The following is a 13,229-nucleotide window of genomic DNA, read 5'->3' on the forward strand; positions in this document are numbered from 1 at the left end:
GCCTGCTTCCGGCGCGGCCCCGCGACCTCCGCGGGGCTAGGCGGGCGGCGAGCCAGGGCCGCGGGGGCGGCGGCCACGCTCCGGCCGGGCTCGCTGCTGCCCTCGGCCCCGCGCCCGGGCCCCGCGCCGCCATGGGCAAGAAGCACAAGAAGCACAAGACCGAGTGGCGCTCGTCCTACGAGGGTGAGGCGGCGGGCGCGCTTTGTGACGCCGGGCGGGGCGTTCGCGGCGGGCGGGGTCCCGAGGGAGGGCCCTGGGCGCCCGGGCGGGGGGGCAGGGAGAGGGTGCAAGGGCTGGCCTCGGCGGGGGCCCGGGGCAGGGAGAGGGTGCAAGGGCTGGCCTCGGCGGGGGCCCGGGGCAGGGAGAGGGTGCAAGGGGTGGCCTCGGAGGGGGCCCGGGGCAGGGAGAGGGTGCAAGGGGTGGGCTCGGCGGGGCCCGGGGAGGGGCCGGGGCCAGGGAGAGGGTGCAAGGGGTGGCCTCGGCGGGGGCCCGGGGCAGGGAGAGGGTGCAAGGGCTGGCCTCGGAGGGGGCCCGGGGAGGGGCCGGGGCCAGGGAGAGGGTGCAAGGGATGACCTCGGTGGGGGCCCGGGGAGGGGCCCGGGGCAGGGAGAGGGTGCAAGGGGTGGCCTCGGAGGGGGCCCGGGGCAGGGAGAGGGTGCAACGGGTGGCCTCTGCGGGAGCCCCCAGGGAGGGCTTTCAGGGCCTCAGCAGGTCCCCAGGAAGGGTCCAGGGCAGGAGGGATCACTGGAGGGGGTTCCAGGCGGGAGTCCAGGGCTCTCAGGCATCTGGTTGGGTCCTGAATCCTTGAGGAGGGAGTCGAGCATCTGTTGGATGCTCTGGTCTTTGAGTAGGGGGTGACCATCCCAGTGCTTGCCAACAGGCCTGCGGCAGCTTGTGCCCACATGAGTGGACCCAGCAGCTGCTGCTGCAGGACCAGGGGGTGGGGAGCTTAGGGGCGGGGTGGGGAGCTCCTGGATTGGTCTCCCCCCCCCCCCAGACTGCTTCCTCCTGGGCCCCCTGAGCATAAGGCGGCATGAAGGGGAGGAAACAGTGGCTGCTCTGGGGTCCGCCTCCCCGTCTTTCCACCGTGGTTCTGCCGTTTCCCTGCCTGCTGCCTTAGCTGGGCCGACGCCACTGCCTCCTGGGGCCTGGGCATTCTGGTGGTCACACCTGCACGTTGAGCCCGCCGTGCCATCCCCTGGGGAGGAACACACAGTGAGGCCCCGGGTTTCTGTCCACAGATTACACAGACAAACCTCTGGAGAAGCCCCTGAAGCTGGTTCTCAAAGTCGGAGGAAGTGAAGTGACTGAGCTCTCGGGGTCTGGGCACGATTCCAGTTATTATGATGACAGGTCAGACCACGAGCGAGAGCGGCACAAAGAGAAGAAGAAGAAGAAGAAAAAGAAATCAGAGAAGGAGAAGCACCTGGACGACGAAGAAAGAAGGAAAAGAAAGGTAGAGCCAGGGACACAGCGGCCTGTGAGTGCTGCGCGGCCTCAGGCCAGGGTTGTCCTGTTTGTAGCAAAACGCAGGCCAGCAGGTCCTTCTGGCCTGAGCCCCGGGGTGGTTGCTGTGAGGTGGGGCTCTGAGTAAGAAGTGCTCTGCAGGGGTTTCTCTCTTAGTTCTGTGTTTCCCCTCAGTTCCAGGAGATCTATTTAAAACTGCTTGCGTTGCTCTCGCTGCCCTGCCTCTGCCTCACAGGAAGAGAAGAAGCGGAAGCGGGAAAAGGAGCATGGCGACACAGAGGGAGAGACCGATGACTTTGAACCTGGGAAGAAGGTGGAGGTGGAGCCGCCCCCCGATAGGCCCGTTCGAGCGTGCCGAACACAGCCAGGTGAGGTTTTCCTGGAGCATCACGGCTCGCGTCTGTGACATCCTGGTCGGCACTGGTGTGCTGGTTGGCGTCTCAGGAGGAGTGCGGGAGGGAGGGAATGCTATTTTCTTGATATGAAGCGTAGCTGGGCCTCAGGTCTTACTGTCACCTTTGAACTTCTAGAGCGAAGCTTGGCCAGCTGCTCCTGTGTCCCGCTCCCCCCGTAAACTCCCAATCTCATCGTGGGTAGGAGGAAACTCGTGGTCGAGTCAATTAGTGAGGCTGTCAGAAACCACAGGGTCATACCGTCTTCACCAGAGGAAAGGTTCTGAGCCGCTTCTGTCAGAGACTTGCACATGGTTGGGAGGCTATGGTGTTTTCTGGACTTAGGATTTGACTATCTATAGTTTGGGAGGGGTCCCCGTGCTCTGTGTAAGTCATTGCCACGGCGAGCAGGTGGGAGGTGGGGTGCAGAGCAGCAGCGCACTAGGTGAGTGTGTGTGCGGAGTTTAGACAGTTGCCAGTTACCGTGAGCTGAGTCTGAATAACGGCTTGCTTCAGGCCCCACGTGCAGTGCTTCCCTCCCATGTGCTTGAAGCGCTGATGTCACACCTCGAAGACCCACTGCAGGTCTGCACTCCTTAGTGCAGCACGGCGTTCAGAAACTGAGGTCTGGGTGCTGGCATGGCCCTTAGTGGGGGGCAGGAGGAAAGGGCACCTGCCTGCTCACAACCAAGAGAACAAAACCTGTGCCAGCCTCTGTGTTTACATTCACCAAAATCCTCATGTTCACATGAGGGCCCAGAGACATTGCTAACCTGGTGTGTGTGTGTGTGTGTGTGTGTGTGTGTGTGTGTGAACGCGCGAGGTTCCTGCACAGATGAGGAACAGGCAGGACCAGAGATCTAGGACTCTCGTGAGAGGTCATTTGGCGAAGCTCCACCTCTGTGTCATAGTCTCCTCTTCTTCGTACCATGTCTGGAATATGCTGGGCCTGGGGTGACTGGCACTGTCACACATGGATGAGTGACAGTTCCCTGTTGTCACACTCAGGTGTTGGCGCTCTGAGGGGTTTTTGGGACTTGATGCTGTGAGTGATACCCTTTCCCACCCAGCTTAGCGTTTTAGTGGCCAGGACTGGACCTGGTTTACTCTTGTACCCAGTTCCTTTGGAACTGAAAACACCATGAAACACAAAATAGCTAACAAAAGCTAAGTGCATCTCATGGTGTCGGAGCTTTACAATGCTGTGAGAACAAAATCTCTCGACTGACCTTTATTTTTTTATTTTTTTGAATCATCAGCTGAGAATGAGAGCACACCTATTCAACAACTATTAGAGCATTTTCTTCGCCAGCTCCAGAGGTAAACAGTTTCTTGAGAGCTTGAGCTTGGGAACATGGGGGTGTCTTCCCCCACCTCCACCTGAGAGGCAGACCGCCGGTAGGGTGGGGGGTGGGCGAGCATGTGCGGGAGCAGTGTGGGAGAGCCGGCTGCCGAGTCAGCGCAGAGGGGTCAAGGCCGTCATGATTCACATGTCGCTGGAGCCAGGAAGGCAGTTTCGGAATTCTTAGTCACATAAAACATCTACCACAATTGTAAACAGCATAGGTGTTATGTTTTATTTTTAAGAAACAGGCTTAAAACTTGGTGAGTTGTGTTACGTTTTTATTATGTGGAGTTTTGTATCTTTTGGAGATCTAGATCTGTAGTTTTCCCAGTTTAAGTAAAGATGTTTTTGTTTTTAGAAAAGATCCTCATGGGTTTTTTGCTTTTCCTGTCACGGATGCAATTGCTCCAGGATACTCAATGATAATAAAACATCCCATGGATTTTGGCACAATGAAAGACAAGATTGTAGCCAACGAATACAAGTCAGTCACGGAATTTAAGGTAAACTAGTTTCAGTTCCTCAGATCACTGTTGTGAGGCTCCGTGTGTTTATGTCCAGTGAACACTCTGTCTTAGCTCGTTTCCAGTTGCAAGTTTCCATGGGCTTTGGAGCATTTGGGCTGGGGTCGCCCAGACACAAATTGAGGAGTGGGTTGGCTGAAACGTTCGCATTGAAGGAGCGGATTGGCTGAAATGTTCTCCTTGTTTTTGTCTGGAAACCCAACTGTATGTTGCAAAGCCATAGAAACGCATTGGGTCAAACAGGAGTGTGTCCGATTTGGTCTAGCTATAGAGCGGTTATTTCTGGAAAAAATTATTCTAATTTTTAGTTTTATATTATATTAGCCAGGAATTTAGCTTTTTTTTTTAATAAAAGATTTATTTTTGTTTATTTATTTATGATAGAGAGAGAGGCAGAGACACAGGAGGAAGGAGAAGCAGGCTCCATGTCAGGAGCCTGACGTAGGACTCGATCCTGGGACTCCAAGATCCCGCCCTGGGCCAAAGGCAGGCGCCAAACCGCTGAGCCACCAAGGAATCCGCACCTTTTTTTTTTTTTTTTTTTAATAATAAATTCTTACAGCTCTTGAGTATACAGCTTTTATTTACTTATTTATTTTTAAGATTTTATTTATTCACAAGAGATACACAGAGAGAGAGAGAGGCAGAGGGAGAAGCAGGCTCCATGCAGGGATTCCAATGCAGGACTCCACCCCAGGACTCCAGGATCACGCCGTGGGCCAAAGGCAGGGGCTAAACCACTGAGCCACCCAGGCGTCCCGAGTACATAGTTTTTAAATCTGTTTTTTGCTACCATCTGTGAGATAGAAATTGGTTCTTGGCTTCAAAACCTAGAGGGATCAAAATGAGTGCTTGACAGTTTTGCTAATAATGTCATTTAGGAAAGGGCATCAGGTTTCTTTCTTAGTTTCTGTGAAATTTGGAAGACTTGGCTTTTTTACTTTCATTTCCTGGTGATGTGACTGAGAGGCTTTGCTGAGTTGCAGAAGCAGTACCACATGAAAGGGTACGGCGTGCGGTGGGGTTTCCACGGGAGGGTTGGGCAGATGGCTAGCGGCAGCCCGAAACTCCTCTACCTTCCTAACATGGGCCTGAGTTTCGTCTGCTGCCCGGTGACCGTCCTGGCTGTGAGCAGTGTCCCCTTACCCCTGGCATCCTCAAGACTGGTACCTTGGGGCCAGCGAAGGACAGGGGCTTGGAGGCCTTGGCTCAGGGCCAGTGCTGGCATTTGGAAAGGGCCGGGAGAGATTGCACTGCATTGCCCGGCTGGCTTTAGCTGTCTTTGTGCCTCCTGGTGGCTGACTCACCTGTGACAGGTGTGTGCCCAATGTAATTTGGTTAGGGGGACAAGATACTGAAGTTTCCAATAGTTTACCTTTAACATAAGTTGTTCAGTAAGAGTCTCCTTGTTTTAGGGAAAACGTTTTCTCTGATACTTGTAGAGCAATTACCTGTAGACAAAATTCTGAATTCTGTGGAAAAATCCCAGAGATAGAGGACATGAACGTGCCCAGGTCTCAGCTCATCCCTTAACTTTAATTAAAAGAAGCTGACTGTCAGTTCTTGTTCCATTTACATCTGAGTTCCTCCCAGAATGGGTGAGCTGGAGACGGAAGAGAGGGAGCCGCCATATTCTTAGAATGTGTGCGTGTCACACTTGGGAGGAAGTTCAGGGCTTGGCAGGCTTCTCACCATGTGCAGGGAAAGACCAATGAACAGTTAGGAACGTTTTTCTGAAGGGCTATGGAAACCGTTTGTTAAACTAACGAACCTAATCTAGTTGTTTCCCACTCACTTTGAGCCTCTTGACAGGAATCCAATTTCTGCTCTTGTCTTGGTGGTATTTCAAATTGGATGGATACTATTTTTTTTTTTTCCCTTTCAGGCAGATTTTAAACTGATGTGTGATAACGCCATGACCTACAACAGACCAGACACTGTGTATTACAAGTTAGCCAAGAAGATCCTTCATGCAGGCTTTAAGATGATGAGCAAAGTAAGAAGCCCATTGGCAGCAAGGAGCCACAGAAATGAGAGTTCTCCTCTGTGTTTTTATGCCTAAACAGAACCTCACCCCCAGTGAATGACATGCTTCCATCCATCCGTCACTGGCCGCGGTGTGGACCCCCTGCTCTAGGGTAGATGTCCCAGGTCACCCTTCCCTGCAGGCAGTCTCTTTTCTCTCTCTCTGCTCATGCTCATGACCCAGCTGTAACGTCTTCCGTAGGGTTGGTGGAAAGATCTGGATCTGTCGATCTGAGCCTGGGCACCTTGTCTCACTGGATTGCAGCCAGCCTATGATTTGTTTTACGTGGCTGCCCACTGAATCTAGATGAGACATCTTGGCTGTCGGAGTGGCCTCCCAGATCTGTCCCATGAGCCAGGTTGCATGCGTCATGCATCTAGGACCAGTGCCTTGTGCCCGATCAGCCTGTAGGTGAGGTGCGGGCCCTGTGCCCCCCGGCCTGTCCCCTCTGCCGGCCCCGGGGTGCTCCCAGCTGGTCACCCACACATTTGGTGCTGACTCCCGTGACCACCTCCTGTGGTAGCGCTGTGGGGGTCAGCGGTTAGGCCAGGTGAGGCTGGGCCATCCCCATCCCACCCATCGTCATGGCACCCTGGTGTGGGGCAGAGGTAAAGCCCTGCTGCTCTGTCCTTTTTGATTCTAGGAGCGGCTGTTAGCTTTGAAGCGCAGCATGTCGTTTATGCAGGACATGGATTTTTCTCAGCAGGCAGCTCTTCTGGGCAATGAAGATACAGCTGTCGAGGAACCCGTCCCCGAAGTGGCACCTGTACAAGTAGAAACTGCCAAGAAATCCAAAAGGCCGAGTAGAGAAGTTATCAGGTACAGGGAAGTGCATTTGCCTGCTGTGTGGGACACACTTGGGAAGGCGGGGGGGTGAGCCTGTGCCAGGGCCCACGTCCTTGGAGTCGCTCAAGGACGGGCTCCTTGTGCCACGCACTGGGGGGGACACAGGCCCCTGGGCCTAGATCCGAGCTCTAGCGTCAGGCGCTACCAGGCAGCTGGCAGCCAACCTGGACCAGCTAGGATTTGTTCTGCAGGAGAGTCACTGTCTTGCTTGTGGACATAGGGGGCCAAGGGCAGGACAGCCTCTGCCACCACACTGGGACTCTGTCCCAGCCGTGTCACCAGATCCCATCAGGTCACAGCTGCTCCCATGCGTGTTTTGTTTGTGGATAATCATTGGCCCTTCACTCCTAAGAGGTTCCGTCCTATGCAGGACGCATGCTGCTGGCCTGGCTTAACTCTCTCAGCCTCGAGACAGAACTGTGCTGTTGGGCAGGTGGCACGCATGGGAGTTGGGGCTTCTTTCTCATCGTACCCTCTGAGTGTCCAGCTCCTGCGGTCCTACACCCTGGACCAGAGAGAGAGCTTTCTTATAGGCTCAGGGTCCCCAGGCAGGCTTTCCTCCCATAGCTCCTTAGAAAAGGTCTACCATTTGCTTCTAGAACGTCCCACAGGAGAGGCCCACCTCCTTTGGGTGCTGCACCCGGTGACTCTTGATTGATTGAGTAAAGAACTCCTTCACATGGGGCTCCTGGGGCCCCTTGTCTTTCCAGCTCACACTTGTTGCTGATGCTTCACCCCTCCACGGAGTTTTGCCCCTTTTTCAAACGGTGCCTCAAATGACACTGTAGTTTTGTCAGCTTCCTATTAAGCATTGAGGTTCCAGTCAGGTGGGTCTCAGATGGACATGTGTAGCTGGGACACGAGGAATGCCTTGTGGCTGTTGGGGTTACCTTTACTCCTAGGGGGAAGTGTTTTGTGTTTCTGTGGTTGCAGCTAAAAGGTAAGGATTAAGGTGTGCCTTGTGTTGCTCCTGCCAGCTCCTGGTGACCTTGAGGAGTGTTAGGGACTGGCCACGGGTGAGGTGGGAGCAGCATGTGCCCCGGTCTCCTGGTGACTTGTGTGGTGCTCCTGCTTCTTCATAGCTGCATGTTTGAGCCGGAAGGAAATGCTTGCAGCCTGACTGACAGCACGGCGGAGGAGCACGTGCTGGCCTTGGTGGAGCACGCAGCTGACGAGGCTCGGGACAGGATCAACCGGCTCCTCCCAGGGGGCAAGGTAGCGTCAGAAGGTCTGGGCGGCCCTGCGCCCTGTTGATGCATTGTTCACTGAGGGGTTGTGTTGGCTCCTGTCACCCGCTCTGTTTCCTGGGTGGGAAAGGCCTCCGAGGGTGCCTCACAGGCAGGACCCTCCCAGAGGCGGTGTGCAGTGGGTGGACGGCCATGACAGACCCGCCCTTCAGTGGGAATGTTGGTTACCGTTGATGGAAGCCGGACCTGCCAGGCTTCTGCACCACAGCTTGAACCTTCTGGTGTGCTCATGTCTCTGCACCTCTGCGGTATGCCGTGGGCTCCTGTGTCCCAGGTGTGGGCCTTGGGAGCTGCCGCAGCAGCTGCTGGTCCTCAGGAAGAGGCCCCTGCATCCTTTCAGGACTTTTTCTGCCATAAGAATAGATCAGCATGTCCTGTAGAAACCATGCAGATATAGAGCGGTTTAGATTTTATTTATTTATTCATGAGAGACCCAGAAAGAGGGAGAAGCAGGCTCCCTGCGGGGAGCCTGATGTGGGACTCGATCCCAGGACCTCGGGATCATGACCTGAGCTGAAGGCAGGTCAACCACTGAGCCACTCAGGCATTCCCTGCATAGTTTTAAACCATGTGGTCTTGGTAACAAGGACAGAGATGAAATTAATCCTGGTACGTTTTATTGACATGGTATATCCACAGTCTCCTGTCAGCGGGTACTCTGAAAAACACTAGAACTTCACATTCTATTTTAATGTGAACTCTTCAAAATGTTCAGTGAACGGAATATAAAGAATTCTGACGGATGAAATTTTAGATGTGCCAGGTTATATAAAAACACTGAGGTAAATTTCTTTTTTACTTACTCTAAAGCTTCCTGGTAGGATGTTTGACGTTCCCTGTGTAGCTTGTGGTGGTGTTCTCCTGGACCTGCTGGTGTGCACGCCTGTTGTGCTCTAACCTTGGGGTCTCCAAGGAGCCCTGGGGCCCTCCATGGGTAGGGCTTGGAAAAACCCAGTGTTGACCTGTGTGTACTGGTCAGAAGCACGTGCCCACACCAACACCCATTGCTCCTGGCACTGCACCTGCTTCGCTGTCCTCTGTTTTGGTGTTAGAATTCCACAGTGAGAAACCTGATTAATTTCTTGGTCAGGGACAATCAATCCTCCCGTCCCCACCTCTCCTCCCAGCCCTGCACTCAGGCTCCAGCTCGCAGGCCCAAAGGCCCTCCTCGTCCCATTCCCACATCAACGTGCAGGTGCTCCTCTTCCTGAACAAACGTTCCTAGAGGTTTTTAGAGGAGGAGTGGTTTTGTTCATGGTTGGTCTTTAAGTGGAAGTAAGTCCCTTGTGGTTTAGAGATGGTGCCTCTAGGCTGTCCACAGACATGGCACTTGGAGACTAGGGTCTTGTTCTAGCTTCATCTGGTTCAAGTTCCCCTGCCCTATAAATTGGTCATCTCTGCCTAAAGCCTCCTATTTCCAAAGCGGCTTTAGAAGGGTCACAAGCCTGAGTCCTCCCAGTGCACACACGTCTGAAGTTAAATTGGGGAAGGTATGAGAGGGGCCTCTGTGGCCTTTTCCATGGGGAAACCAAGAACCTCGTGGCCTGGGATTCATCCCAGTTAGGCTGTACTGGAAGGCCTTGATTTTATTGGCATAGCAGCAGCAGCCACGATAGCAAGAAGCTCATTGGGGGTACAGGCACTCAGTTGTGCTTTTTTGCAGATGGGTTATCTGAGGAAGAATGGGGACGGCAGCCTCCTCTACAGCGTGGTCAACACGGCTGAGCCGGACGCTGATGGTGAGTGGGCTCTGGAGGGGCTGGGCTTCTCTGAGGCCCACATGCTGCTTTCTCCCATCTCTGCACTGCCAGGGGTTTTGTTTGAGATCAGCGTTTCCCCTGCAGAGCGTGGCACCCATGGTAGAACATAGATGAGCATCTCCTTGATGAGACCTGTATGTGATAAATGGACAGAGGGCAGTCGTCCAGTGGGGGCAGAGGTGTTGCTCAGGCCTCTCATGCTCAGTGGCCCCTAGGCTAGGCGGCAGGACTTGAAGCTGCATTCCTGCAGAGCTGTAATTCTAGAAGTCCTTATGGCTCGACTTCCTGATGGCATCGCAGAGGATTTCTTGATATGTCAGGTAGAAACCAGAGTATTCAAATCTCCACTCACAGAGCTCGGAAGAGCCCCAACTGCGAGCTTTGGAAGAAATTCCCTGTTTGAGAATCCTGTTAAGGAGAGTCTTGAGGGAGGCCCAGATGCTGGGTCTGCTCACCTATGCAGTCACTTCGCTGGGCTCTAAGAAGCATGTGTATCCTCATCCATCTCTTTGAAAAGTGTCTCAAAGGGTTGTCCTTTGAAGAAAGGCAAAGTTCGCTTGCACTTGTAAGACACTCACGTACCAGGGAAAATGAGATACTGTGCATTGGTCTCGCCTGCATGGCTGTAGGGCTGCTCCCACCCGCCGGGGCACCCGGCAGTGTTCTCTTGGGGTGGGGAGGGGGGCCCTGGATGGGAGATAGGTTTGCTTCGTGTTCTCCAATGCAGACCATGTGTGCGCTCTGGCTGGAATGAGCGGTAATGTTCTTGTGAGAGAACAGATGAGCGGATCAAGTGCTGGCTTGGAAAGAAAAAGAGAAGGTTTGAGAATTATAGTGGCTCCTGTGAATTTGACTCTAGCTGGTGTTTGTGAAAAGCGCCTGTGCCCTCCCCCATGCCCTTGCCCGTGCCCATGAGAGGCACTGCGGGGGCTGGGGGCTCCCCGAGCTGCAAGCTCACAGCAGGTCGTCTTGCAGAGGAGGAGACCCACCCGGTGGACCTAAGCTCACTCTCCAGCAAGCTGCTGCCCGGCTTCACCACGCTGGGCTTCAAAGATGAGAGAAGGGGCAAAGGTGAGTGAGACGGGCAGGTCGGGGGGGGGGGGGGTCACAGTAGGGGTGTGGAGCGGGGTCCTCCCGAAGGTCTTCATGGATCACCGGTTTTTAGTACTGCGTCCACATGCTGGCTCTGATGTAGTGGAGAAGTTAAGGTCATTAGGAGTGAGGGGAATGGAATAGAAGTGAGCAGGTGAGCTCTTCCCTTGCTGTCTGCTCTTACCAATGGGTGGATCTGAGCCCCATGCCAATGGTGGGGAGTGCATGAGAGTGTCTGGACAGCACGAGTGGGCAAGGTGGGAGACGGAGGGCTGGGTGGGCACACTGGAGGAGGGAGAGGCTGCCGTGTTGGCTGCGCTGGTGTTTGTGGCCGGCTTGCCAGTTTCAGAGTATGTCAGGGCATGCAGCAGCTTTGTTCCCAGGGGACACCTAGCAGTTCCTGGGGATGTTTTCTGGTCACACTGGTACTGCCGGCATCGAGTAGGGGAGAGGCCCGGAGCACTCCCTCCTCTCAAGGTCTGACTTACGTGGAGGTGCCAGCAACGCCTTCTCGTGGGTGGTGATCCTCTGACTCCCTTGACATCCTCTGGGCAGGAGGCAGCCTCTGTCTGCTGGCACAGCTGCCAGCACTCTTTGGGATGGGATGGGAACCCGGTGCTCACCTCACTACAGAATGTAACCGGTTCTCTGCTTGTAAAACGAGGGTAGTTGAGGCAGTTCTACTAGTTAGACCCAGAAAGCTGCTCTAGCTTCAGGTGTGTCAAGAGCGGAGTAGCATGCAGGAGGTGGGGTGTGATGGTGGGGGCAGGGGGCGCACAGCCCCCAGACAATGCAGCGTGTCTCCTGCCAGGCAGCACTAGCACATGTGTCTCATGTCCTCTTGCTCTCCCTCTTGTGCTCTCAGTGACGTTTCTCTCCAGTGCCACTACTGCACTTTCCATGCACAACAATTCAGTATTTGGCGACTTGAAATCGGACGAAACGGAGCTGCTTTATTCTGCCTATGGGGATGAGACGGGTGTGCAGTGCGCGCTGAGGTAAGCAGGTTTGGCATCACCACCCGGTTTCTTGCTTGCTGCACAGTGGGACTGTTCCTAGTGTGGGGTTGGCAGGGAGAGAGAACTGGTGGCAGCGGGTCTGCACAGCAATTTGCAACCTAATTTCTATAAACCACTGGTGTGCTGCAGGCTGATCTTGAAGTTCAGGTAACTTGGCTGGTACTGTAAGCAGGTGACAATCCAGGTTCTGCTTTAAAAAAAATGTGAGAACGTGTGCATTGACAAGACAATGGGGGACAATACAGCACCCGCTGTGCTTGTTTAGAGTTTGTTGTGTGATTTTACTGAAATATGGCTTCATGGCTGTCCTGGTCTGCTTGGACCACCAAAATGGAGCGCCACAGGCCGGATGGCTTTGATAATAGGCATTTGTCATCTGGTGGTCCTGGAGGCTGGAGTCTGAGGTCCCGGGGCAGGCAGGACTGGTTCTCCTGGGCATGTAGATGCCAGGTCTCCCTGTGCCTTCACTTGGGCGTCCTGCACTGTGAGCTTGTGTCCTCACCTCTGCTTCCTTTAAGGACACCAATCATAAGGGATGAGGGCCCACCTTAAAGACTTCGTTCTAACTTGATCATCTCTTACAGGCCTTGTCTCCAAAGACAGTCCCATTCTGAAGCACCAGGGTTAGGGCTAGAACATGAGAATTATGGACACAGACGAGTCCCTAACAGGGACTTTGATGTGGTTTTATTAGGTGCGGTTTTATTTTTATTTTTTAAAGATTTTATTTATTTATTCATGAGAGACACACGGAGGCAGAGACATAGGCAGAGGGAGAAACAGGCTCCATGGAGGGATCCCGATGCCGGTCTCCAGGATCATGCCTTGGGCTGAAGGCAGGCACTAAACCTCTGAGCCACCCAGGCTGCCCTAGATGTGGTTTTAAAATCATAGATGCAGTACTGTGCTTTTGTAGAACTGTTTTTCTGTGTATTTTCTTGCTCTCCATGCTAGGTAGAGATGGGTCCCTTCTACAGAATTTTAGTAATTTTCCAGCAGAAAAATAAAATTTTGCTAACCTCTAAGAAATTGGTTTTGTCCACATTAGAGCTTCTTTTAATTCTAAACAGAATAGAGGGTATATTTAAAAAATGAACAATAAGAAGTCAGCCCTTAATACAGTGAGTACCTTATGTGACTTTTGTGAGACCAGAGAAGTAGAAGTGGAACCAAGGAGGAAATTTGTTATAGGCAAGGACAGGTCACAAGTGGTGACCGTCTCCTTTACCACCTGCGCTGTCACAGCCCTTCAGGGACAGCAGCCACCTTCAGTTCGGGCGGCACAATGCTCCCCGGCTGTGGTGGCCTTCCCCAGGCATGTGCCTGAAACACATACATACAGTGGAAATCCCAGTCCTGTGGGCAGTGTGTGGCAAGCAAATAGCGCTCCTCCCTGGTGTCCCCTTGCCACTTCCCCACATGCTCTGTTCTGGGGTGCTTCCAGACCATGCCCTGCTCCCTTCACACCCTGTTTGCTGGTGTCTCCTAAGATGATCCTGGTGGAGACTTGT

At 53.8% G+C, this 13,229-nt stretch overlaps 1 protein-coding gene across 5 annotated transcripts in view; it reads left to right on the forward strand.

Moving 5' to 3' along the window:
- The first annotated feature begins 1 nt into the window (after position 1).
- BRD9 (bromodomain containing 9) overlaps positions 2-13,229 on the forward strand; it is a 29,124-nt gene continuing 15,896 nt past the window's right edge. For 3 of the 5 annotated variants that reach the window (XM_038583367.1, XM_038583366.1, XM_038583370.1), the window contains exons 1-11: positions 2-183; positions 1,242-1,456; positions 1,703-1,835; positions 3,119-3,179; positions 3,563-3,707; positions 5,614-5,724; positions 6,398-6,573; positions 7,683-7,815; positions 9,511-9,586; positions 10,583-10,678; positions 11,565-11,697. In XM_038583367.1, coding sequence (XP_038439295.1) covers positions 132-183; positions 1,242-1,456; positions 1,703-1,835; positions 3,119-3,179; positions 3,563-3,707; positions 5,614-5,724; positions 6,398-6,573; positions 7,683-7,815; positions 9,511-9,586; positions 10,583-10,678; positions 11,565-11,697 — 1,331 coding nt within the window. In that variant the 5' untranslated portion in view covers positions 2-131. The remainder of the gene's footprint in view (positions 184-1,241; positions 1,457-1,702; positions 1,836-3,118; positions 3,180-3,562; positions 3,708-5,613; positions 5,725-6,397; positions 6,574-7,682; positions 7,816-9,510; positions 9,587-10,582; positions 10,679-11,564; positions 11,698-13,229) is intronic. The other 2 variants (XM_038583368.1, XM_038583369.1) reach the window with 2 other exon arrangements.

This window comes from Canis lupus, chromosome 34 (genome assembly GCF_011100685.1).
Source record: "Canis lupus familiaris isolate Mischka breed German Shepherd chromosome 34, alternate assembly UU_Cfam_GSD_1.0, whole genome shotgun sequence".
Classification (NCBI taxonomy): Eukaryota; Metazoa; Chordata; class Mammalia; order Carnivora; family Canidae; genus Canis; species Canis lupus.